Source organism: Silurus aristotelis, assembly GCF_946808225.1.
Source record: "Silurus aristotelis genome assembly, chromosome: 20".
In the NCBI taxonomy this organism is placed as follows: domain Eukaryota; kingdom Metazoa; phylum Chordata; class Actinopteri; order Siluriformes; family Siluridae; genus Silurus; species Silurus aristotelis.
In genome coordinates, this window is record NC_139593.1 from 9169410 (window position 1) to 9193515 (window position 24106).

General features: G+C 36.6%; 1 protein-coding gene across 7 annotated transcripts in view; it reads left to right on the forward strand.

Annotated features, from left to right (window-relative positions):
• Positions 1–22042, forward strand: part of igf2bp2b (insulin-like growth factor 2 mRNA binding protein 2b) — a 59048-nt gene extending 37006 nt beyond the window's left edge. For 3 of the 7 annotated variants that reach the window (XR_014530487.1, XR_014530489.1, XR_014530490.1), the window contains 12 exons: positions 336–644; positions 5167–5301; positions 6024–6146; positions 6433–6568; positions 9533–9664; positions 13987–14049; positions 14988–15104; positions 16056–16130; positions 16339–16470; positions 17071–17184; positions 18419–19526; positions 19598–22042. Coding sequence is in view for 3 of the 7 variants with exons in the window: in XM_083522959.1 (XP_083379085.1) it covers positions 336–644; positions 5167–5301; positions 6024–6146; positions 6433–6568; positions 9533–9664; positions 13987–14049; positions 14988–15104; positions 16056–16130; positions 16339–16470; positions 17071–17184; positions 18419–18517 (1435 nt within the window). In the remaining 4 variants the exon portion in view is untranslated. Of the gene's footprint in view, positions 1–335; positions 645–5166; positions 5302–6023; positions 6147–6432; positions 6569–9532; positions 9665–13986; positions 14050–14987; positions 15105–16055; positions 16131–16338; positions 16471–17070; positions 17185–18418 lie in introns of all 7 variants that reach the window. The other 4 variants (XM_083522959.1, XM_083522961.1, XM_083522960.1 and 1 more) reach the window with 2 other exon arrangements.
• The last annotated feature ends 2064 nt before the right edge of the window (positions 22043–24106 follow it).

Consider the following 24106-nt stretch of genomic DNA (forward strand, 5'->3'; position numbering starts at 1 on the left):
GATATGCAGCCGGATATTATGTTAGAATCCACTAATAATGTCATTTTTTTTAAATAGCAGTTACAAACTCGGATTGGATTCAGCAGATTTAATACAGTTGTAAGATTTGTGTATATGATAATGTATTTGATGTATTTGATAATTAACTAAATTACTTTCAGTGTGCATTTTCTAGGGGCAAATCAAAAAATATATATATTTCATGCCATTGCAACTTTCATTTGCTGTAAGCATCTCATTCTATTTAATGTTAATCAATTTAAAGAACTCATATCAGTGTGAGATACTGGATTTGTGAGGAAATCATAACTTCTTGAATGTGAAACATTTGCCAGGGCCATAGAGAAATTGACGGGCCACAGTCTGGATAATCACTCGTTCAGCGTGTCCTACATTCTGGACGTGGAGGGCAGTGGGAACGAGAGTGAAGCGGGACCCCAGGCCCAGCGCGGGGCATCCCGGGGAGGCCGAGGGGTGCGGGAGTCTGACTCCGCTCACTCTGGGGCCATGGGGGGCCTGCAGGGGTCTCACCACTCACACCACGAGCTCCCGCTGAGACTGCTCGTCCCCACCCAATTTGTGGGAGCCATCATTGGCAAAGAGGGTCTGACCATCAAGAACATCACCAAGCAGAGTCAGTCCAAGTGAGTACAGGTGACACTTTCAACAGGGTCCTAAAGCCTGAACACACAGTGTTTATCGCTGTGAAAAAAATCCATCATTGTAAGAAAATGGGTTGCTATTTATTTAGTTATAAGGATCACAATTTATTTCAAAATGCATTTAAATGTAAAAATACAAACAAATATATGTAAGCATGTCATGTATCAGAAAATGTTGATTTTTCCTGCAGCTGTGAGATCGTTGTTGTACTTTCTTTTAACAGACTATACTTCTTTTCTAACCAAACCACACCATCGCCTTTCTGTTCAGCTTTAGATATTTTCCCCGAGAGGCCAGGTCCCACTAAAATAACTATATATCACTATATGGGGAAAAGAATTGGGACACCTGACTTTTCCCACCATATGTGGTTCACATTGTTGAAAACCACAACGTTGGAGACACACAATTGTATAGGAGATCTTTCCTTTTTTCCTTAACTTGAACTACTAATCCAAAAGAGTTCCAGCATGACAATACTCCTGTACATAAAGTCATCTACAGGAATATATGCTTTACATGGGTTGGAGTGGAAGGTCTTGAGTGGCACGTTGGAGTGCTTACTGCACCCCAGGCCTCCTCACCTCACCTACATCAGTCACCGACTTTAGAAATGTTCTTGTGGCTGAATGAGCACATCTATCCACAAGCACACTCCAAAATCTTTTGCAACATCTTATTGTAAGAGCAAATGGAGAATAATGTGAAATGTGATGCTCTTTAAGAACATGAATCTTATGGTCAGGTGTCCACTCTTTCTGTCCATATAGTGTAGTTCCCTCTACAACTCAGAGCAGGAATACCAGCCTGAATATGATCTTCTACCATGTTGTATTTAGGGCCCGAGCACCGAGGAGCAGGCCAGAATGATAAATATGAGCTCCGCCCAACAGGAAGTCAGCCATTTTGGTTTGTTTTATAGGTGCATGCGGTGAACTTTTAAATACTCCTCCTAGGGAATTCATGCAATTGACATCAAACGTGGTGAACATGATGCCGAGACATTGCACTTGGTAAATTGCGAAGGGATTTTTGATATCTCGAACGGTGCTGTTATGGCGAGGCGACAAAATTATGGCGATTTCAGAGAACAGGAAGTGTCTAATATCTAAAGCAAAAAATGTCTTATTCGGATGACACGTGGTGTGTATGTTCGGCCAAGGATTCCGATCGCATCGATGTGCCTATTGTGAATCTCGGACATAGCGCCACCAACAGATGCCAGGAAGTGTGTCAGTCACAAACGGTGGATTTTTTGACAGTTGCATGTGGTGACCTTTTAAATCCTCCTCCTAGAATATTCATGCGATTGACACCAAACGTAATCAACATGATGCCGAGACATTGTAGATGATAAATTGCAAAGTGATTTTTGATATCTCGAACGCTGTTCTCATGGCAACGCGTCAAACTTTACTTTTATTTCAGGCATATTTAAGGCATGCTTTTGGCATGCTTAGATTAACTTGAAATTTGAGTCACATACATCACAAGTGTGGACAAAAAGTTCGGACAACTGTGTGTCTCTTAAGTGGCCCACTAGCGCCCCCGTTTGTCTAAAATGTGGGGTTTCTTTTACCTACAGTCCCCAAATGGGTCAGTAACAACATAAAATAGTCCACTGATATTTACCCACTTAATGCACTTGCCCACCGTGCATTGTTTTCTGGGAGGCACCATATAGCGATACACAAACGTCCGCCATCGCTGCTTGCAGCTATATTTGTTTATTGTTTTGTTTACGATCTCCTGCCTCTTTTGTCTCGTATTTAGTCCTCCTATTTATATTCCTTGCACACGAATATATTGGTACCCGAAAATCCGCCCTTTTTTGGACTGCGTAATAATCACACGTTAACACATATTTGCTTCTGCAATGCGCCAACCTGAAAAGGCTAAAATTATCGTGTCCCATTCAGTATTACGCATACTACGTCAAAATCAAACGCTCCTGCTAATAACAGCATCACTCAACCTATAAGCTCAGGTTTACAGCTCTGCTCTGTTCTGCTGCTTTTTCTGATCGAGCGTTCGGTGAGAACACTTTTAAATGGCTTATGTGCTCAGGGAACAGAAAGACTGAAATTGTTTTGGCTGTAATGGCACAGTCCTGTTATAATCAGGTCTTAGGGAACTATCAGGTGTTTTGTGAATTCTTATAGTACCACTGTGTGTTGATTTTTATGCTCTTTTGTGATGTTTTGCTGAGATGAAAGAAAAACTGTAGGAAAGCCTGTAGATATATAAGAGAGAACCGAAATGAAGGGCACACGATTTGTATTTAATTTATAATACTGAATACTGAATACTTTCTATAGCGAGAGTCGTAAAATGTATCTTAAACAATGCACAAGTATATGGAATGAAGATCAGTGAATAGAGATGCTATTTTTCAATGCCAATAACTGAACAAATTAAATATTTTAGAGTACTTCTGAACACAAGGGTTATATTGGATTTGCAAATGACGTGACTTAATGTCTATTTTTTCAGTACTAAAACAGGGTAACAACATGAATAAAACAAAGTAGCCTTTACAATTAAATTCATTTAAATGCATTTCTATCCCATATCCAATACAATAAAAAAAATACATATTTTTTGGCCAAAATATATTTTAAATATATGTTAAATATATGTTGTATGCTGTGATGCTCAATTTATATATACCAAAATATATTTTAAAATATATTTTAGGGTCAAGAAAAAACTTTTTTAACTTACAGTAGAATGAGGATGAAGATCAAACAATACATTTTGATTTATTTGATATAATATATATATTATATATTATATATATATATATATATATATATATATCCAAAGTCCAATGCCTTAACCAGTAAGCTATGTTATATATAATATATAAGGCCCTGAACATTCCCCTGCTAAGGTGTAAGTCACTTTGGATAAGGGCGTCTGCCAAATGCCATAAATGTAAATAAAATTAAGCTTTTCTTAAAATGTTTTATGTGAATGTATTTTCTTGGATTGAAATACAGGGTTATATAAAAAGAATGAACCGATATCATTGCTTCAGTTCTTAAGCATCGTCATGTAATGAGTCAGTGACCATTTGAAAGAGGAGATATCTAAGTGGATTGTGAGTAAAATACTTGTGACTTGGCTGGAGTTTTATTACTTTTCCTTGATAAAATTTTGCGTAATGAAATCGGTTCATTCTTTTTGAATAACCCTGTATGTAGAGGACAAAATGTATTTTTAAATGATTTTAAAATATATTTGCAAAAATATACAAATAATGGGCAAAAAAATATTTATAGAAAATATATTTTAGCAAATATATTTCTTAGCCATTTTTGTATATTTTAAAATAAATTTCAAAATATATTTGAAAATATATTTTTTGATCGTATGGAATTAGTCGCTTATTTATGTAATAAAACACATCAGTCATCATTTGTTAAATCTCATTGCATGACTTTTGTTTCAAGTAAAATCCATATGTCATATTGCTGTGTTTAAAAACAAAAACAACGTGTCACTCACAGAATCACTATCTGTACACTCACGTATGTAGAGGAGAGAGGAAAACTATGTTTCTATGCTCTGTGATGCAGCATGAAAGAAGGTTTGTCAAAATGTGGTTTGCGTCTTTGAATGTTGCCGTCATTTATTTTAAGGTCTATAGGCTGAAAATTAATGTTGCATTATACTACATTACAATTAAAGTGGCCAGGGTTCTTTTTATTTATGATTTCATAATATTTAAGATTAAATAGGAAATGTGACTCTAATCTACTTAAATAATGCAGTTTTGCTTTCAAAATTCTAGTTCAGTAAAAGTTACAAATAGTAGTTTGTTTGTACAATAGAGTTTAGGGCTTAATAAAGCAATACTGTGACCTCTAATGAGAAACTTGAAGCTGATCCTTATTTTTCAAAAGGTTTTCCAAATGGCTTTATTATTATTATTTTATTATTATTATTATTATTATTAATTATTATTATTATTATTATTATTTGTTTTGTTTTTCTGTGTTAATATATGGCATTTTGGGACAAATCAAAGGTCACTACAGGACAACTTTGGCCCATGAGCCCTAGTTTGGGCATTTCTTTTGTGTTTGCTAGAAAAAAACAATCACTTTTAAATACTTTTAATGGCTTAACATAATTATTAGCATAGATATAGCTTTTTACTAATAAAATGTGTTTTTTTTTTTGTTTTTTTTTTTTTACTATTGCCTACTTTCTTGTTATTTTCTGTGGTTTAATATGTTAAATGATTAAGCTGCTCATTATTTATAAACTGTCTTAGGTGCTGACAGACTCCTCTAAATGACTACAAATATAGAGGTGACATTTACATTTTGATAGCGTTTCAAGGACCCTCTTTTTTAATAAACACACCATTTTTTTCTCTTGAATCCACTCCAAATCATTCCAAAATTGTAGCCTTTGGGATGAAATCGTTCCTTCCATGTTGGTGATTAAACAAAGAATTTGTCTTTAAATACGTCTGTCATTTCTCTGTCTCAGAGTGGACATCCACCGTAAGGAGAACGCAGGAGCTGCGGAGAAACCCATCACCATCCACTCGTCTCCAGAGGGCTGCTCACATGCCTGCAGGATGATCCTGGAGGTCATGGAGAAAGAAGCCAGCGACACCAAGACGTCAGTTTTTACCCCAACGTTTATGATACGGTTTCAATCTAACTTCGGATTTTCAATGTTTTCATTCTCTGGACCTTGGAATTGTGCAATAATTGATGCTGGTTTACTGCCGTGTCAGGCAATTTCTTTTACTCTGGATTACATTCACACACACACACACACACACACACACACACACACACACACACACACACACACACACACACAATAACAAGAAATCAATTACTCCATATATAACATAAACAGCCTGACATGTGCATGAAATTATTATCCATACTTAATCCCTTTATGATTACAAGTTTCTGACTGGAAGGGGCTTAATCTCTCGCTTTCTTTCTCTCTTCCTGTATCTCTGTTTCTCTCTTTCTTCCTATCTTTCTTTCTTTGTCTTTCTCTGTTTTTCTGTCTCTTTTTAGAATTCTCTCTTTATGTTGAGACCTCTCTTCCTTTGTATATGAAATTTGTCACACTCGCTCCACCTCTCTCCCTGTCTCTCTCTTTTTTTTTCTTTCTTTTTTTTTCCTCCCTCTCCCTCTTTGGCTATTTCATTGTTTTTGAAATCCCTAAGCACAAACCAGACAATAACTACCACACAGACATAAGCTTTCTTTCTGAATCATATGTTTGTCTGTGCATGTGTGCGTGTGTGTGTGTGTGTGTGTGTGTGTGTGTGTGTGTGTTACAAAATTGTGACTTTCTTTCTCTCTCACACAAACACACAGTGCTGAGGAGGTTCCGTTGAAGATTTTGGCCCATAACAGTCTTGTAGGACGGCTGATCGGTAAAGAAGGCAGGAACCTGAAAAAGATTGAGCAGGATACCGGGACCAAGATCACCATTTCTCCGTATGTACACACTGTAGTGCACACTACACACTCTTCAAACCTCTCATACTGCATAAATATCAGCCATTCAATTTGCACTTTTTTTATTATAATTACTACTATTATTATCATTATTATTAATAGTAGTAGTAGTATATTACTAATTCAAGTGGTTTAAAATTCTGTAGCACATGCTTGATACACACCATTGTGCATTTCACTTTACACCAGGTAACAACAGCCCTTTACAACAGCCCTTCGGTGTATTATTTTTTTATGAATTATTGACCCGTGCTTCCCACTGCAGCCTGCAAGATTTGAACATCTACAACCCAGAGCGTACCATCACAGTAAGAGGAGGGGTGGATGAGTGTTGTAATGCAGAGGTGGAAATCATGAAGAAGCTGCGAGAGGGATACGAGAACGACGTGGCCGCCCTAAACGTGAGCATATCCCGAAATACTCTATTCAAATCAGGAGCAGTACTCGTGCTCCATTCAGACATTTTAACTTTTCACGCTCGGCTCTGAGCAGAGACCAGTGAGGAGAAGAAGCAGTTCTAATTGTCTAGTTGCTAGATAAATTTTTGGGTTTGAAAAACGTACATGTATAGAGCATATCGTTTTATTTGAAATGTGTTGTTTTTAGTGTTTTTGGTAAACAACTCAAAACGGAAGATCGGTGCATCGGCAAAAAAGTTAACGATGTGATGAATCGATTTAAAAAAGTGTGCATTGGATACAAGTTGCCTTTTGTAACACAATGCATAGTTTTTAATATATTTGCATCTGTAACAACCGATTTATTTATATATAATTATTAGTAGATGCGATAAACTTTCATTGTTTGGGAAGTGACCAATAATTTGTGGCCAATATTTAATATGTAGATTGATTTCTCTTCGTTAAACTGTTTATCACAGCACCACTGCCACTACATGAAAATGACACGTCACAACACTATCGAGACCGAGGCGTGTCCTGAGAGTCACATAGAAAACAGATTAACATGGCAGAGGTAGAGCTGCATCTTCCTGGATTCAGAATAGGAAAGGGTTTAATTTAAGCCTTTTCTGTTTTTTTGCACTATAAAGGCCTGTTTGTGAAAGGGCCACATGTTAGAATTCAGAAGACACGGAAGTAAATTTATGATTTGCTGTCTGTCTGAACCAAAGAATGAAACCGGACTATCTGTACCATTTTGAATTGCAAAGCATCACATTTTTTCCATTGCATCGTTTTGCGTTAAATCGCATCATAATAGGGGTAAATCGTATCGCATTTCATTGGTAGCTGCTTTATATGTATCTTTAATGTATCATATCGTTGACTATGCATCGAGATGCAAATTGCATCGGCCTCAGTTTTGGGTATGGACATCTCTAATGTGAGTCGGAGCCTAAGAAATGTCAAATCAAGCGAAATATTGGTGACGAGAAATCTTTCACATGGACAAAGGAACAAATAAATAAACCTATCAAACAGCCAGATCAGGAGACTGCTGTTAACATTCACAGTGGGCTTTTTTTAATTATTGTGAGTGAAATATCACAATCCATACAGACATTTTTATGATATGTAATAAATATCAAAACAATAAAGTCTCGTTTAAAAAAAGAGAAAACATGATACAAAAAGATTATTTTTTTCTGAATCATTTACTAATAAAAATAAAAGGTTTGGCACATAAAAGATTTATATAATATTTCATAACCCAATTTGTCACTTTTTTCCAATAAATATGATCATTAGGTTAATTATTTGTTTGTTTGCTTGGTTCACTGGTTGGGTGCTTGCATACCTTATATATCTTATCGAATTGTTTTTTGCATTTGTTAATTTAGTCAATTTTATTTATTTATTTGGATTTATTGTTTGTTAGTTTGTTTATTCCTTGAGTCTCTGGCTCATTTATTTACGCCTGCATTAGTTCCGTTTATTGCCTGGTTGTAGTTGTCGAATGAAAAGAGTCGTGTGGTAAACGTTAGTGCTGCTGTTTTTTGTCGCACATGGAACTTAGATAGTGGAGATAAATAAAAATGTCTATGCTGGGCTTCTCTTCTAAGTGTTTTCATTGATTTTTGTTATGAATACCTGCCGTTAAGATGTTTTTGGTTCCTGTTGGTAATTTTTGTATGATTTTATTTTTGCAGTAGAAACTACCAGGCTAAAGAGGGTTATGGATTTAATAAGTGACTTGTTTGAAGCACTTGATGATTTAGGTTAACAGAATAAAGTGTGTGTATAAAATAAATAGTACAAAGAAAGAAATATATCTTGACAGAAGTATTGGGACAACTGCCGTTTCCAGCCATATCAGGTTCTTCCCCAAAATGTTACCACAAAGTTGGAGGCACACAATTGAAAAAGTATGTCTTTGGATGTGGTAGCATTACATTTTCCCTACACTTAAACTAGAAGACTCAAACCTGTTCCAGCATGACAATTCCCCTTTACACATAAAGATATGGTTTACATGGGTGAAAGTGGAAGATCTTGAGTGGCCTGCTACAGAGATGTGACCTCAACCCTACTGAATATCATTGGGATACACACTGATTGCACACCAGTTCTCCTCACCCTAGCTACATCACTACCAGACTTATGGGTGAATGAGCACAAATCTCTACAAACACACCCTAAAAACTAGTGGAAAATCTTACCAGACGAGTGGAGGTTATTATAACAGCAAATGGGGACTAAATGTTGACTGGGGATGCTTAAAAATCGCATATAAATCTTATGGTTAGGTGTCCACAAACATTTGTCCATGTAGTGCACATTGAATATAATGTAGGCTTTTAATGTAATGGGATCAGCGATTGTGATTTAAAAAAAATGTTTTATGTTGTTTTATGCAACAAAATTATGAGCAGTATTTTATCCAATAACTGGTTTCAGTCAGATTCTAAGTTTTGAGATTTCAATATTTCAAATGTGTAAAACAGTCAGTGACATGAGGAGCAATCGTTTTTATATTAGTGGTTTATTTATGTTTTATTGATTTATCCCCATGAGATTCAGAGTTGCACGTGGCCAATGAGGCGTTTAAGGGACTTTTAGTAACATGGCAAACAAATAAAGCCTTTTCCCATCTAAGCTTGTGCCACTAAATTGGATTACCTTTAACAGGACTGAATTCAGCTGGAGTGTTTATTTTTTCAGCTCTTGAAATGAAAGCAAACGGTTGGAGTGGTAAAGCTGCACCACCTTGTGGAGCTCATCAGATATTATGTCTGTCTTAATGCCATGTCCATTTTAAATGTGACTCCTATGACATTAAAAACTCCCGATTTTAATCAGTTTCTTTACTTTTATGTTAAAATCTGTAGAAATGTGAATGTTTCTTGGTCTAGGTGATTATTAACAGCCTGATTCTCACCTCTATCTTTGTTATGGCGTGTGTAGCTGCAGACGGCACTGATTCCTGGGTTGAACCTGAATGCTTTGGGGATTTTCTCACCTGCTATGCCTGTGCTGCCTTCAGCCACTGGGCCACGTGGAGTCACTTCACTTCCTGCCACCTACAACCCCTTAATGGTGAGCATTAATATAAGCAATGTTTAGTTTAAAAATGTTTGTATTTTAGTGGAAATGTTGTACTGGTTATTGAGTGTAGGCCAATACAAGCCATGGATATGTGCTGATTTTATATATACAGAGATGCTCTTATTTATTCAGTTTCATTTAGAGAGGTTTATTAGGATTGCAATGTTGCATTTCTTCCATTGATGAACAACATTTTCTGTCAGAATACTGTCAGTTCTTCAGTAGATGGTTTTGGGTGTTAGAACTATTGCTTGGGGTCCATTGCATCTATGTTTGTACTGCAAAGCTCCCATTTTATCTCACCCAATGCTCTTTTATTAGATTTAAATCTGGACTGGACAAGCCATTCAACACTAAATTCTCATTAAAATGGTCTGATATGGTGTAGTATCAAACGCAGTTATAAACTCAGACTCAGGCTGTTGCATTCAAACAAAGCTTAAATAAAGGTATTAAAGGGCAAAAGGTGTGCAAAGAAAGCATTCAACACGTTATTACACCACCAACCTGAACTGTTGATAGAAGAGGCCATGGATTAATGCTCTTGACTCTGCCATCTGCTTGTCACAGTAGAAATTGAGATCCATCAAATGCGGTGAAGTTTTTCCATAGATTTTTCTTTTTTTTTTTTTTTTTTTTTTCAAGCAGCGGAAGTGTAATTTACAATTTTTTTTATATTCTCAGTCTGAGATGCTTTTCTGCTCACCATGGTTGTAAAGAGTTATTTGAGTTGCCGTCGCCTTTCTGTCTACTCGAACCAGCTTGCTATTTTCTCTAAACTGTGTAAACTTGAGAAACTGTGTGTGAAATTCCCAGGAAATCTGCATTTTCGGAAAAGAATCACCCCAGCCCTTCTGGCACCAGCAACCGTGCCAAGATCAAAGTCACTCAGATCACATGATGGTTGATGTGCACATTTACTCACTCATTGCCACATGATTGGCTAATTAAATAATTGCTTGAATGAGTAGGTGGCTATGAGTGTGTTGTAAATATTGAGTCTAGTCTGCAGTCTTTCAAAAGGCAAGCTCTTCTCAGGCTGCTTTGTGTCCTCACTGTCACGAAAGCTGCCCTGTTTTTTCCTACCATTCAGTGCATCGTATAAACAACCACCATTGCCAGAAAAGTAAAAATTAACCAAATTGCTGTGGTAACATGTAAAATATAATTAAACAAGTAAATAAATGACACATAATGACTGATCGATCAATGTATTTTTCACACATGGGCTGGGTTTTTGTTTGAGTTAAGGGTGTTTTACTATTTAAACAATTATATTTGTCATGTTGATGGACAAAGTAATGTAGACAGTGTGATAAGAACAATTGCTTTATGGGTATTCATTTATTTTACATTTAAATAATGCAGTAATTATGTTACCTTTAAGTAATTCACACCGAATAATACTGGTTCTTCTCTAAGTCCTAAAAATGACAAGTAAACAGCTGTAATGCAAATGATAAAACCTAAACGCATACCAGGATATTATATAAAATTATTTGTAAAATTTATGCATGGGCCTTATATCAATACTGTAAGATTTACTTACTGTAAGTGTAAGATTTACACATTTCTATGTTCCGAGATGCTTTTCTGCTCACCAAGTGTGTAAAGAGTGCTTATTAGAGTGACAGTAGACTACCTGTGAGCTCTAACTCGTAAAGACATCCTCCTGTATGTTTATGTATTATTTAGCTACATTCTGCTTAGAGGTCGACCGATTAATTGATATGTTTTCCAATTAATCGGCACCGATAGTTGATTGCTGGAACTATCGGCAAAAATCCAACGATAGTTTTTCCGGCTTCCGATCCACTGTCAATACAAAAGTCATTTACCGATGCCATGTGCTGTTTGTTTTTACACGTGACTGCGCACTGCACGGAGAGCACTATACTATATTTATTGTGTATAATTAGTTTATTATATAATTATATTTATTAATTGATATATATTTATATTTATTTCATTTAGCACATTTTCATGATTCAGTACTCATTTTTTTAGCAAGTTCAGATCTATTTAACATGGAGTGTTGTTTTCGTTTTTTATCCAGTATCTTATTTTAAAATCGATTGATTAATCAGTTATCAGCAAATACGATCCTACCTAGCTATCTGTAAATCCACTATCAGTTCACCTCTGGTTCTGATGATCAGTATGTTATGCATGTACATCCCTAATAATCAACCTTATCTTAGCCATCTTAGCCCAAGACAAGGAGAAAATCTAGTGTTTTAAACATGTTTTACAGCCAGTATGACCTCCCAAAGAGAACATATTTCCCCAGTGCAAATCCTGAGCTCACGTTAATGGAATGTGTGAGGTTAACGCCACCATTTTGTGGTTTTTTTTTTTATTAGATTATTAGAAAAAATTATAATTTTTTAATTTGGACAGTTAACCGATAATATGTTTTGTGTTACCGACAAAGCCTTGGAGGCTCAGCTTGTCGATGGACACACCAGTAGAAACCTTTCCAGGCAGGTTATCAAGTGTCCATGCGCAAGGTAACACGCCAGTCTTTTGTCTGAGTCACTGTGATGTGTGTTAGTAAAGGAAGTGGGCCGGGATGGTTAGTCATCTCTGAATCACTTGGTATGGTTTGGCTTTACAGGAAGATCCTCTTCATTAATAGAGGATGAGTTTACTGAAGGGCATGTAGGGTCATGTTCTGTCCCTGGTGACTGTGTTTGAATAGTCAAGCTTGACTCATCAGGGTCTAATTTGTGCTTCCCAAAATACAAACAAGAATGTGCAATGTTCATTTATGGGTTTAAAGGACTAATGTTGTTTGTAACATTTTCTCAGTCACGCAAAAATACATTATATCACAAGATTTCGTCTAGGGTTGAATAATAGTGATTTCTGCCAAAATATTAGGCACATTGTCCACATACTCACCTGTGCATGTTATGTTATATACATCTGGAGGTTTAAAAGACGTCCAGTAGATGGCAGGGTCAAGTCATCTCTAGTTGACAAGCTTACAAGTCAAAACTTGGCATTGATTGTTGTTATGATCTGCGTCTCAAAATTCTAAAAATGACCCATCTATAGAAATTTCTGAAAACTGGCACAGAAAACAGGTTTCAGTAGGTTTGAGGGCTACATAAGAGGTATCTAAAATGTAAAAAAAAAAATTGACTGTCTAGAATTATAGATAATACAAGTTACTATTAATTTGCATTTATAGTATTTAGCAGACACTTTTATCCAGAGTGACTTATTGAGTAGTTCAGGATGAAGGGCCTTGCTCAAGGGACCAGCAGTAGCAGCTTGGTGGTGGTGGGATTTGAACTTTTTTGAACCACACAAGTTACTCTGGTATTCCAAAGGATTTCATTTTTATTAATTTCTGTGCACAAACATCATTCCAAATGACCACAGGACTTATGTGGCAGCCATCTTGCCTATGTTCATGCCTAGTCAAAATCTTACATATTAAATACATAACTTCTTGCTGTATTCTATAATGCCATCATCACATTTTGCGGGTGAAGCCTAGTAAATGGAAATAATTCAATATTGTACTTAGGGGGAACAAAAAGGATTCCATTTGTCCAAGATGGCCGCACCCTTACATCATTCAGCTTCATGGTGAAGTTGTTTTTGTGTTTATAGATTACAGTAGTGGTTCTCAAAGTGTGGGGTGCGCCCCTCTAGTGGGGAATAAAGACATGACAGGTGGGGCACAATGAACGGCTGGATTTTATATTATTTTTTTGTGTACTTCAATAATTTTCATTTATGATTTTATCTATTAAAAATAAAGTTCATACACTCAAAGCAACCACAAACAAAAAATTAGGTCACCAATGCAAGTAAATAACATCAGTTAGGCTACCTAACACAATTACACTTTTATTTTCTTTGTTTTTGAACTTGATGCTATTTGATGTCATCGGTTTAGAACTTGGTATTTTAATTAATTTGGCATTTTTAAACTTGATGTATTTTATAACCATTTATTGAAGGACAGGTGGGGCTTGAAAATCCACCCCTTTTATTTAAGGAATGGCAGAAAAAACTACACCATACTAAACCATAACTGTGAATATGGGTGACGTTTTTTAATTATAGTTTTGAAATGCAAAATGAAGGAAATGATGATAAAACACTAAACAAAGCTGTTCAACTAGATAAGGATGAAGAGAAAAAATTTATATTAATTATTTTATTACTGAACCGTTTCTTTAAATTACATTAAATTCCTGTTGTTTTATTTCTGATACACTAATTATTGTGTGTGTGTGTGTGTGTGTGTGTGTGTGTGTGTGTGTGTGTGTGTGTGTGTGTGTGGGTTGTCACAGGGTCAGGCATCAGCACTGGCTGGTTTATACGGATCTTCCCCTGCTTTACCCCTCCAACAAACAGTAAGTCTGATCTGTTTCTCCTTTAATATTTTCCCCCATTAGTAACAGCAAGTCTCATTCTTAGGAAAGGAGGAGGAGCCTGGTGTGGGTTTAGGAGATAAACATCTAGTGTAGATGACAGTTGCAGGATGGAACAAGCCTGCCTGCTTTACCGTTGTTCTTTTCAACACCTTAAGGCTGCAGCCAGTTAAACGCCAAGCCAAAAAATAGGATTATAGCATCTGTCATAACACATCTCACACAGTAGTAGTGTGTATGGGTGTGTCTGTATGTCTTAGTGGGGACATTTGGCTTGATCCAACATGGAAGACTGTCGTTGGTTTGAACAATGAAACCTGAAAAAGTTTATTGAAATTACAATAGAAAAGAAATAAAATTTATTAAAAGGTAAGGTAAAATTTTTTAGGTGTACACAGTATTGGTTTGCTATAGAAGGTCCTTACAAGGATAAATAAGTGTGTTTGTGTGTGTGTGTGTGTGTTAGAGAGAAAGAGAGTGTGAGTATACAGGAAGCATGTATAGCTGGGTGAGGGTGAGACAGCTGAATCTTCTGTGTGTGTATTTTGGATTTTGTGTGTGTGTTTGTATGTGTGTGTGTGTGTGTGTCTGTGTGTGTGTCTGTGTGTCTGTGTGTCTGTGTGTGGGTGGTTTTGCTCTCTCATGCTGGAATGTCGTGGTATCACTATGTGTGTTCAGTCCTGACTCAGGTAATTTTATTACCACTGATCTCGTACAGAAAAAAGTCAACCACTCAAAACACACATACACACACACACACACACACACACACACACACACACACATGCTCATACACACACACACGCTCATACACACACAACTTTAATCCATCTTCCCGGATTGCTTCTCTTTAGTGCTGAAACATGCCTTAAGAGTATGACGTAAAAGTGTATGTGTGTGTGTGTTTGTGTGTGTTACAGGCTCCAGAGCAGGAAGTGGTGTATCTTTTCATCCCTACCCAAGCAGTTGGAGCTCTAATAGGGAAGAAAGGACAGCACATCAAGGAGCTGGCACGGTTTGCCGGAGCTTCTATCAAAGTGAGATTTCTTTTTACCAGTCAATCTGTTCATCTGTTTATCTCTTTTGTCAAATAGAGAATTTACATTTACATACAAAAATTTTAGGGTCACACTAGATATACACTACAACATAGTAAAATAATTTCTTCACATATCCAGCTTGTTAGGAAGCTTTGGTCAGAGTGCATGATATAACGGCCCTGGAGCAGAGAGGTTAGTTAGGGATCTGAATCTCCATAACAAACGCCGAAACGATTCGCATCTCGCTGCATAGACAATACAATACATTATAGATACATATCAACATACAGCTTCCAACGCGATGCGATTTACCCCATTACGATGCAGTGTGATTCGATTTCCATTTGATTTAACACAATGCAATTCAATGCAATATGATATGATGCAATGGGAAAAATGATGCTCTGCAATTCAATATGGTGCTGATTGTTCACTTTTATTGCTTTGGTTCAGAAAGAAAGCAAATCAAAAATGTCCTTAAGTGCCTTCTGACCCTTTCACAAACTGGCCTTTGTAGTGCAATAAAAAAAGAAAAATATGTTTTTAAAAACAGCTGTCTCCAGTAAAATGCAGCTCTACCTCTGCCATGTTAATCTGTATTCTATGTGATTTTCAGGACACGCCTCGGTTTAGATAGTTTTGTGATACGTCATATTCACGTTGCAGCAATGATGCTGAGAGAACGCTCTGGAGAAACAGTTTAGCGAGGAGAAATCGATCTTCATAGCAAATATTGGTCACAAATTAATGGTCACTTTTTTTAAATAATGAAAGTATAGCGCATCTACTGATAATTATATATAAATAAATCATTTTGAACAATTCAAACATGTTTAAAAAACGATAAAATTTCAACCTCTGTCTGACGCACACTTCTTTAAATATCTTTGCAAAACTATGCATTATTCCTTTCCTTTATATCTTATGTCCAATGTCATGCGATTGCAGATCGCTCCATCAGACAGCCCCGACGCCCCCGAGAGGATGGTCATCATCACTGGCCCACCTGAAGCCCAGTTTAAGGTTAACCACACAATCACAGAGGGTTTATACAGCTTATAATCCTACCTATAAGACCGCACTGTTTTTCACAGTCCTGGCATTTCCTTCTCAAACACGTGATACGATTCAAAGCCACAAATATTAGATGATGTTGAATCATCTGTTGAAACTACTGATCCGAATCCCTCCTGACATTTCTCTCTCAATGTCTGCCTCTTTGTGTATCCAGGCTCAGGGTCGGATATTTAGAAAACTGAAGGAGGAGAACTTTTTCACTGCTAAGGAGGAAGTGAAGCTGGAGACGCACATCAAAGTCCCTGCGGCCGCCGCTGGCCGAGTCATAGGCAAGGGTGGGAAAACGGTATGTGCGAAACGGAGCTGTGAAATTTCTTTGAACATTTGCTTTAGAAACATCAGCTGTTCAAAAGCATTGAGAGTTTTATTTACACCTGCCACACCTTTCACATCGAAGGTGGACACATGCATTGGGTGAGGATGCAACAGCATTATTTTTATGCATATTTTTTTACGTTTTTTTATTTATTTCTGTACAATATCTTTTACCTTATATATCCGATTTATTATTATATTTGATATATTTATTTAAGTTTTTTTTTTTATATTTAACTTCTACAAATTAGGTCGGACCTCAAATGTATTTTGATTTAAATACTGTACACTTCAATGACAAAAGTATTGGGACAGCTGACTTTTCCAGCCATATGTGGTTCTTTTCCCACAACGTTGGAGGCACACAATAGTATAGAAGGTCTTTCTATGTGTTAGCATTGATTTCCTGTCAGTTGTAATAGAAGAGCCAAACCTGTTCCAGCATGACAAAGGTCCTGACCTGACAAAGAGCTCTGACCTCCACCCTATTCAACATCTTTGGGATGCACTGGAACGTTGACTTTGTTGTTGTTGCCACTCACTTTGTGCTTTGTGCTGTTGGTCTGGTCAGGTGAACGAACTGCAGAATCTCACCAGCGCTGAAGTCATCGTTCCTCGAGACCAAACGCCTGACGAAAATGACGAAGTGTTTGTCAAAATCATCGGCCATTTTTTTGCTAGTCAGGTAATCACATGACTCTTCATTTTAGATTTCTTTCATTACAGAGCTCTGTGTTATTTAGCTACAATCTACACAGAGCTCCGGTTTCAGGTTTAGGATCAAAAATGGCAGTGATTTAAAAGGTGGACACTCAAAAAAATTTTTTAAAAACATACAAAATCTATAAGATTTTATATTTAGAAATGTATAATAAATACAGGAAAAATAGGTATTAGTACATAATCTATTAAAGGTTTTTTTTATATATATTTTTTTAATAGTTTTGGGGTTATGTAAGTACAGTGGAACCCGGTTATCTCGCCCTCGGTTACCTCGACAACCCTATTAAGTCGACGTTTTTGAAGTGGAACCGCCAAATTCTCGCTTTTTCTAAGCATTTTTTTATCGGTTATGTTGATCTCGGTGCAGCCGCGTAGTGTTAGTAGGGGCGCGGCGCGGGTTTGGGAAGGAAAGAGCAGCCGTTGAGAGAGTGCCGGTGGGAAGACACGTACCGGGATACACATGAGCGATAACAACGACCGCCGTGAACCAACATATACCAACAATAACGGACAGTGAGAGTGTGGAAGTTTAAATAGGAGCTGGTGATGATGATAAACGAGCACCATATGTGCACGATTGAAGCCGGGGGCTTCAGAGAAAGCGGCCGAGAAAACACCTGCCGCTGAAGGGGTGTACTGTATAAACATGTACTGTATGTATTTTTATAACATGCCTTCATCAAACAAATCGCGGCAACGCTGTTGTGTAAAAAACCCTTCAAAAACACGTGCATGTACATTCTCATTTATTAACGCACATCATGTACATAAAGAAATTTCCAGCACGTTAATATACTGCCGCCATTTTGATTTTCGTTTATCTCGATCATCGGTTACCTTGATGCTTTTTGGGGACCCCCTAGGACATCGACATAACCGGGTTCCACTGTAATTTTGATTGTTTCTGCAGGCTGCTTTGATTATTTCTGAGAAAATGGAGTTTTTGATATTGGTACATTAATGGTATTTTCTTGCTTATCATTTTTTAGCATAATTGAAAGTCATATTTTAGAGAAATCTAAAGAATAATTGCAATGAAGAAAGCAAACTGGTAATTCTCAAATTCGATTTAGTTGCACTATATGCAGAAGTAGACTCTTTTTTTTTACATTTGTAAATACGTTTTTTATAAGGTAAAAATGTGTCAGTGCAGTTTGGGATGGTGAATAAAGTTGTGTGGGGTGTTGATTTTGCAGACTGCACAGCGAAAGATCAGGGAAATCATCCAACAAGTCAAACAGCAGCAGCAGAAAAGCCAACAGGGTTCAGCGACACCATCGCAGCACACCAAGTGACCAGCAGGGGGCAGTCAGCAAGCAGCAGCCTATGAATGTAGCTCCTCTGAGTGCAAACCAAATCGAGCAAAAAAAGGCGCAAGAGAACAGGAAAACAAGCGAGAGGCAAACACAACAAGAAGGACAAGCAACACGATCGAAACCAAAGAACTTTATAAGACCTGAGCGAGCCTCACTCACACAAGCACGAGAGCTAAACAAAACCAACAACATCCCTGTGAGCTCTCAGGAAACATCAGGGCAAGCGCGCCAGCAGATGACGGATGTTTTTAAATTGGGTGTGGAGATGGCGTGTAACAGTACGTCGGGTTGGATCTGTCCTCTGAGAAGTACACATTATTAGCGAAAAAAACATCGTAAATCCGACTGCCTGTGAGACGATCTTACCAGCAAACACAGAGCTTCTGTCCGCATCGGAGCAGAAAGTCAGCCATAAGCACATTCAGGCTGAGTGCGAGCACACTGTGTAGCCTGACTAGCATTTTAACAACGTGGACTGTATGAGCGAGTGACACATAACTACCTGAGGGAGTGTTAAGTAAAGTAACAGTGTAGGTGTGTAACAGTGTTCATTGATTAGACCATAATGTGCTTTTTTTATCACGTTGTCTGTAGCCTCAGATAGATTTACATTCAAAAGAAAGCAAACTAAAAAATTATACAAGGACACCTAGGGCAGATTTTTTTCAACTTATTTAGCATTTGGCAAAGCAGTTAGCATGTCACTCCTTTTTTAGCCTAGATGCTAATTTTGCACTTTTTGTAGTTTGTTAATCAGGCCTTTAATGTGAATAAAGAGTCAGGCTTCAGTTTAGTTGGTGTAAAAGCTGAGCAAACAATTCTTACTTTCATACTAATTAGACAACATGCTAACCCACTTCTCTCGTCTTGCTTTTCTTTTTTACTCCCCGTGTTTCTTTCCCTCCAATATTTTTGCGAAATGATTTGACCGAGATAAAAGTCTACTGAGCTCTCCTGAGCTCTCCTGGCCTCTCCTGAGCTCTCCTGAGCTCTCCTGGCCTCTCCTGAGCTCTCCTGGCCTCTCCTGAGCTCTCCTAAACTCTCCTGGCCTTTCCTGAGCTCTCCTGGCCTCTCCTATCCTGCGAGTTATGAGTGAGAAACACAAAAAAAAGTTGAATAGAATTATAATTGTATAAAATACAAAAAATTAAGCCTGATTTTATCATGAATGTTGTTTTTGGGAAAGCCACGTGAATGGCCTCACGTAGCCTGAACACATGTTCTGTACTAGATTCAACAAAAAGCACTTGAAATATTTTTGCGTGCAAAAAGAAATTGAACAGCAAAAGTCTGGTGAAGTGCAAGTGCAATAACAGAGGCTGCCTACAAGCTGCATTCGGGACACTTAATCACGTCCTGAACAGGCGGCCTGATAGAACTAGTGAATGTATACAGTGTTTTTACCTGCCTTCTGCAGCACACAGCGTCCTGTCTGTCTCTCGTCCTGTCTCTCTTCCAGTTCTGTCTGTTTTTCTTTTTATATGTGTCTGTATGTCTTTTTTTTTTATCAATTTATTTTCTTTTTTTTCCCGTATATTTTCCTTTAATTCAACTTCATCTTTCATCTTTTTTTCTTATTTATCTTTCTTTTTTTTTTTTTTTTTTTTGCTTTTTTTAAATGTTTTTTCTCTCTTTCTTCCCTTCCTATTTTAATCTGTCTTTTTCTATTCTTCTGTTTTTCTTTCTTTGCTTTTAATTTTAAAAACTTTTTTAATTGTTTCCCTTTCATTTCTCTTTTTTTTTATTATTCAGGTCTTTTTTTAATCCTTTCATTTTTCCTTAAAAAAAAAAAAAAACGTATTCATTTCTTTTTTCTATCATTTTGTGTCTTTTAGTTCGTTCATCTTCTGTCTTTTTTTGTTCTTTCTGTTTTTCTTTGTGTCCTGTGTTCATGGTGTGTGGATTGATTTTTGAACGGATTTTGCCATGACCTGGCTTGTAAGAACGTTTCTGCTTGTTCTTGTGTGTCCTGAACACCTAACGATCTAAAGAAAGAAGAATATCTGAGGAATTTTTTTTTTTTTTTTTTTTTTTTTTTTACAAAATTGTTGAAAATCCTACAAGGTGGTGAACATCAAACATATGTGGCTTGTGTCTTTGGTTATTTATTTTATTTTTTTAAATATATTTTATATGAAAAAATCCTGCCCTTTAAAATTTATAATTCGATTTTAAAAGCCATCAGAGATGCTGAATTTTATGGGGAAAAAATTGAGAAAATTGACCTAGAGACAGTTGATGTGGAAAATTTCCAGCGAAGTGATAAATGTACGACGGTTAGTGTGGCTTATGAGCGATTAGCATGATCTATCACTACACTGACGAGGTGCTGAACAACCTGTTAAACACGAAGCATAGCGGTTTATTTATGGAGAAGTAAAGTGCGCAGCGCCACAAGCGACCGCCGGCGCGGGTTGAACGCTAACCTTCACGTAAAAAAACAGTAAGAGAAATAACCTTCTACCTCAAAGAACAAGGTACCTCAGTCCAATTTCTTTCTACATCTTTTGTATAAAAACCTTGTAAAGCTCATGAGCGCTTTTTTATTTTATTTTCTAAGTAAAAAAAAAAGAGCGATTTTTAAAAATAAAATTAATAAATTTGAGACAGAATTAGTAAGGATGGTGTTATACCACCACTGTGCTTTTTCTTGGGAAAGGGGCGCGTGTGCCTCGTATCAGAAGCTGTACATTGCTGTACCTTATTGGATCTTTAAGAGTTTCTTGTTGAGGTTGATATAACTAACGCTAGCACAACTGACTACCTGGAGAGATGAGATTAACACCGTTCTTGTATTAGGTTAGAATTTTTTTCCCCCCCAAAGTATTTTGTCTAAGTTTTATTGTTACAAAAACAAGTCAGATTCCAGACAAACTGTAAGTGTCAGTAGTAAGAAATGATATGTAGCTAAAAGATGAAACTGCTTGCTAGGTACTTTTTTTTTGCAGTGTAATTCTGTAGTAAAGTCTTACTGCTCTAAAAGGGTGCAGTATATCATTAACACATCTGTTCTGAATAGCCGCTAACACCAGTCTGTGTGGTTTTAGGTTTGTTTTTGTTTTTTTCTTCAATGCTTCAATGCTGTTACATGCTGTTTGACTTTCCAGTTGCTGTGCCGAGTCTAACTGTGCTGATCGCTGTCTAACCTGGTTGTTAAGTTTATTTTCACTTGTGTTGCTTTTTGACATACTTTAGTCGCAATGGCCTGCTGTGCAGCTGGTCCTGACTCTCGTGTTCCAGGTGTTGCTATTCCACGTTTCTCTGTATTCACTGTACTGTGAATTGTGATTGGCCTTTAGTCATGCCAGACCTGTAATAGCACTGGATTATAACAGTGCTTATTAACATGAATACATTTAAAAGCACATGTACGCTTCTACTAACTTTTCCATTTAGGTTTTATTTTCTTTTTTGTTTTTAATGTTTTTTTTTTTTAGTTTTTTTTAGCTGAACCACACAGGCCACCAGCTTGGACACGAGCAATAAAGAGTCACTTTAAAACAATGTTGTTTCTGTGAATGCCTTTCTTTCACTAAAGTTCGAATGAGAAAAGAAGAATAGATCTAGGTGTTTTTAGCTTAGACCTTCAAGAATTAAAGAAATAAATTGTTTCCCTTTTAAATCAGAGGAGACCGAAAGCAAGGCAAGGATGGTCTGAAGTTTGGGCATTTTTGTGTTGTTAATGTTATAGAATATAATACAGATGGGACTTGTGTGACCTGTATCACATAATTTATATACCTAATAAAAAAAGATTGAAACCATTGATGGTCAAGGACATAATGTAAGGTGCAGGGAAATTGTCTGCTGTATCAGCATCCACCACAAGAAAGTCTTCAAGACAGCGGACTTGGTACTAATAAGAATAGAGCCAGGACCACTATATTGTCAAGTGAAGACCAGGACTAGCTGGGATTGAGTAAAGACTCAGTGTTTTAGGGGTCAAGGTTTAGTCCAAATAAAATGATTTTGAGGTGAAAAACCATCAAATACTTTTAAGTCAAGTTTTAATGTCAACCAGTTGGCTTCATTTGTGGACTAACATTTTTTTATTACTTTATACTCATAATTGAGACTAATAGAATATTAAACATTACCAGTGAGAAATAACTCAAAAATATCTGGTAAAAGAGACAAGTCTCACATAAAAGTGAGTGGACGCTCTACAGCCTTATTACCCAAAAGAAAACACTGTGTTTAGCTCTTAATAACTTTAAGTGAAAGAATAGGAATGAAGAATAGAAATAAATTTGGCATTGCAGAGCATTCAATGATAAAAAGTTCATAATTGTGATGTTAGAAACTGATAAATGATGATAAAAAAAATACAATTGTTTGCAAAGGAGAGAAATAAAAAACTTTTGGATGCTGTAGGAAGATATTCAGTATACACCAACCCTGTTCTTTATTTTCTTATAACTTAGAGCATAAATGCTTTATTTCTAATATTAGATAACATTTTTATAGCCAATAAGGGTTTCTGGATTACTAAAACAATCTTACTGGGCAGCTTTATGAAATCTAAGTTTGAAACCTTCTGTTTGAATAGATAAATATTAAGATCATGAACTCAAATAGAAACAAATCTTTCTTTAGTTTCTTTAATGACCCCACACTCAAGTGTTTATCCTTGAAGGATTTATGTCACAAAAATCACAATTGTAATATTTCTAAAGTGGTTTTGTGTGTCAGAAAAATCCCATTTGTTGCGTTAATACCGTCACATAACAATGATTTCTATTCTGGATGTTTTTTTGCTAATGCAGTTTTAAGCAATAATTATTAAGACCATAAAATGAATCCTTTTTAAGACAAAGTGAAACAAACTAGAGCTGGGAATTTAAAAAGAGCAAAATGGAAATTCAAAGCCGTAAAAAAAAGTACAGTACGTCATGCTAAAAGTAATAAATACATAAAAATACATGCATATTGTGTCTGGGAAAAGTAACAAAAAAAGACAATATGAATATTTCTATTAACTGTAATGTGCAGCTGCTGGGATTATATACTCAGGCTGGTGTTGTACGTACACAAAGGTTTGTGTGGGTTCACACATTTTACATACGCTCTGAAAACTCTCAGTAACCTTAGACTCAAAACCATCCAGTCACCTCTACAGCCACATATGTGCAAAGCTGATGCCATTAAAGGTTATAACACATGTATTACCCTGCCTCAACAATTAGTGAACTCCATTGGTGGCAGCATGGGCGTGGTCAAGTGCCTTTTTGTGAATGGAGGGCGGAGCAAGAGGAAGTAAGTAGTACGGCTCACATACACCTACACCAAATACATAGTTTCCATTAGCCGGTGTTTTCTGTTTCAGCGAGCAGCAGAGAAGCTAAAAGGCAGATAAATTAAAGCAGATAGATAGATGATAGATAGATAGATAGATAGATAGATAGATAGATAGATAGATAGATAGATAGATAGATAGATAGATAGATAGATAGATAGATAGATAAATAGATAGATAGATAGATAGATAGATAGATAGATAGATAGATAGATAGATAGATAGATAGATAGATAGATAGATAGATAGAGCAGTGCCTGAACCACTAGCTT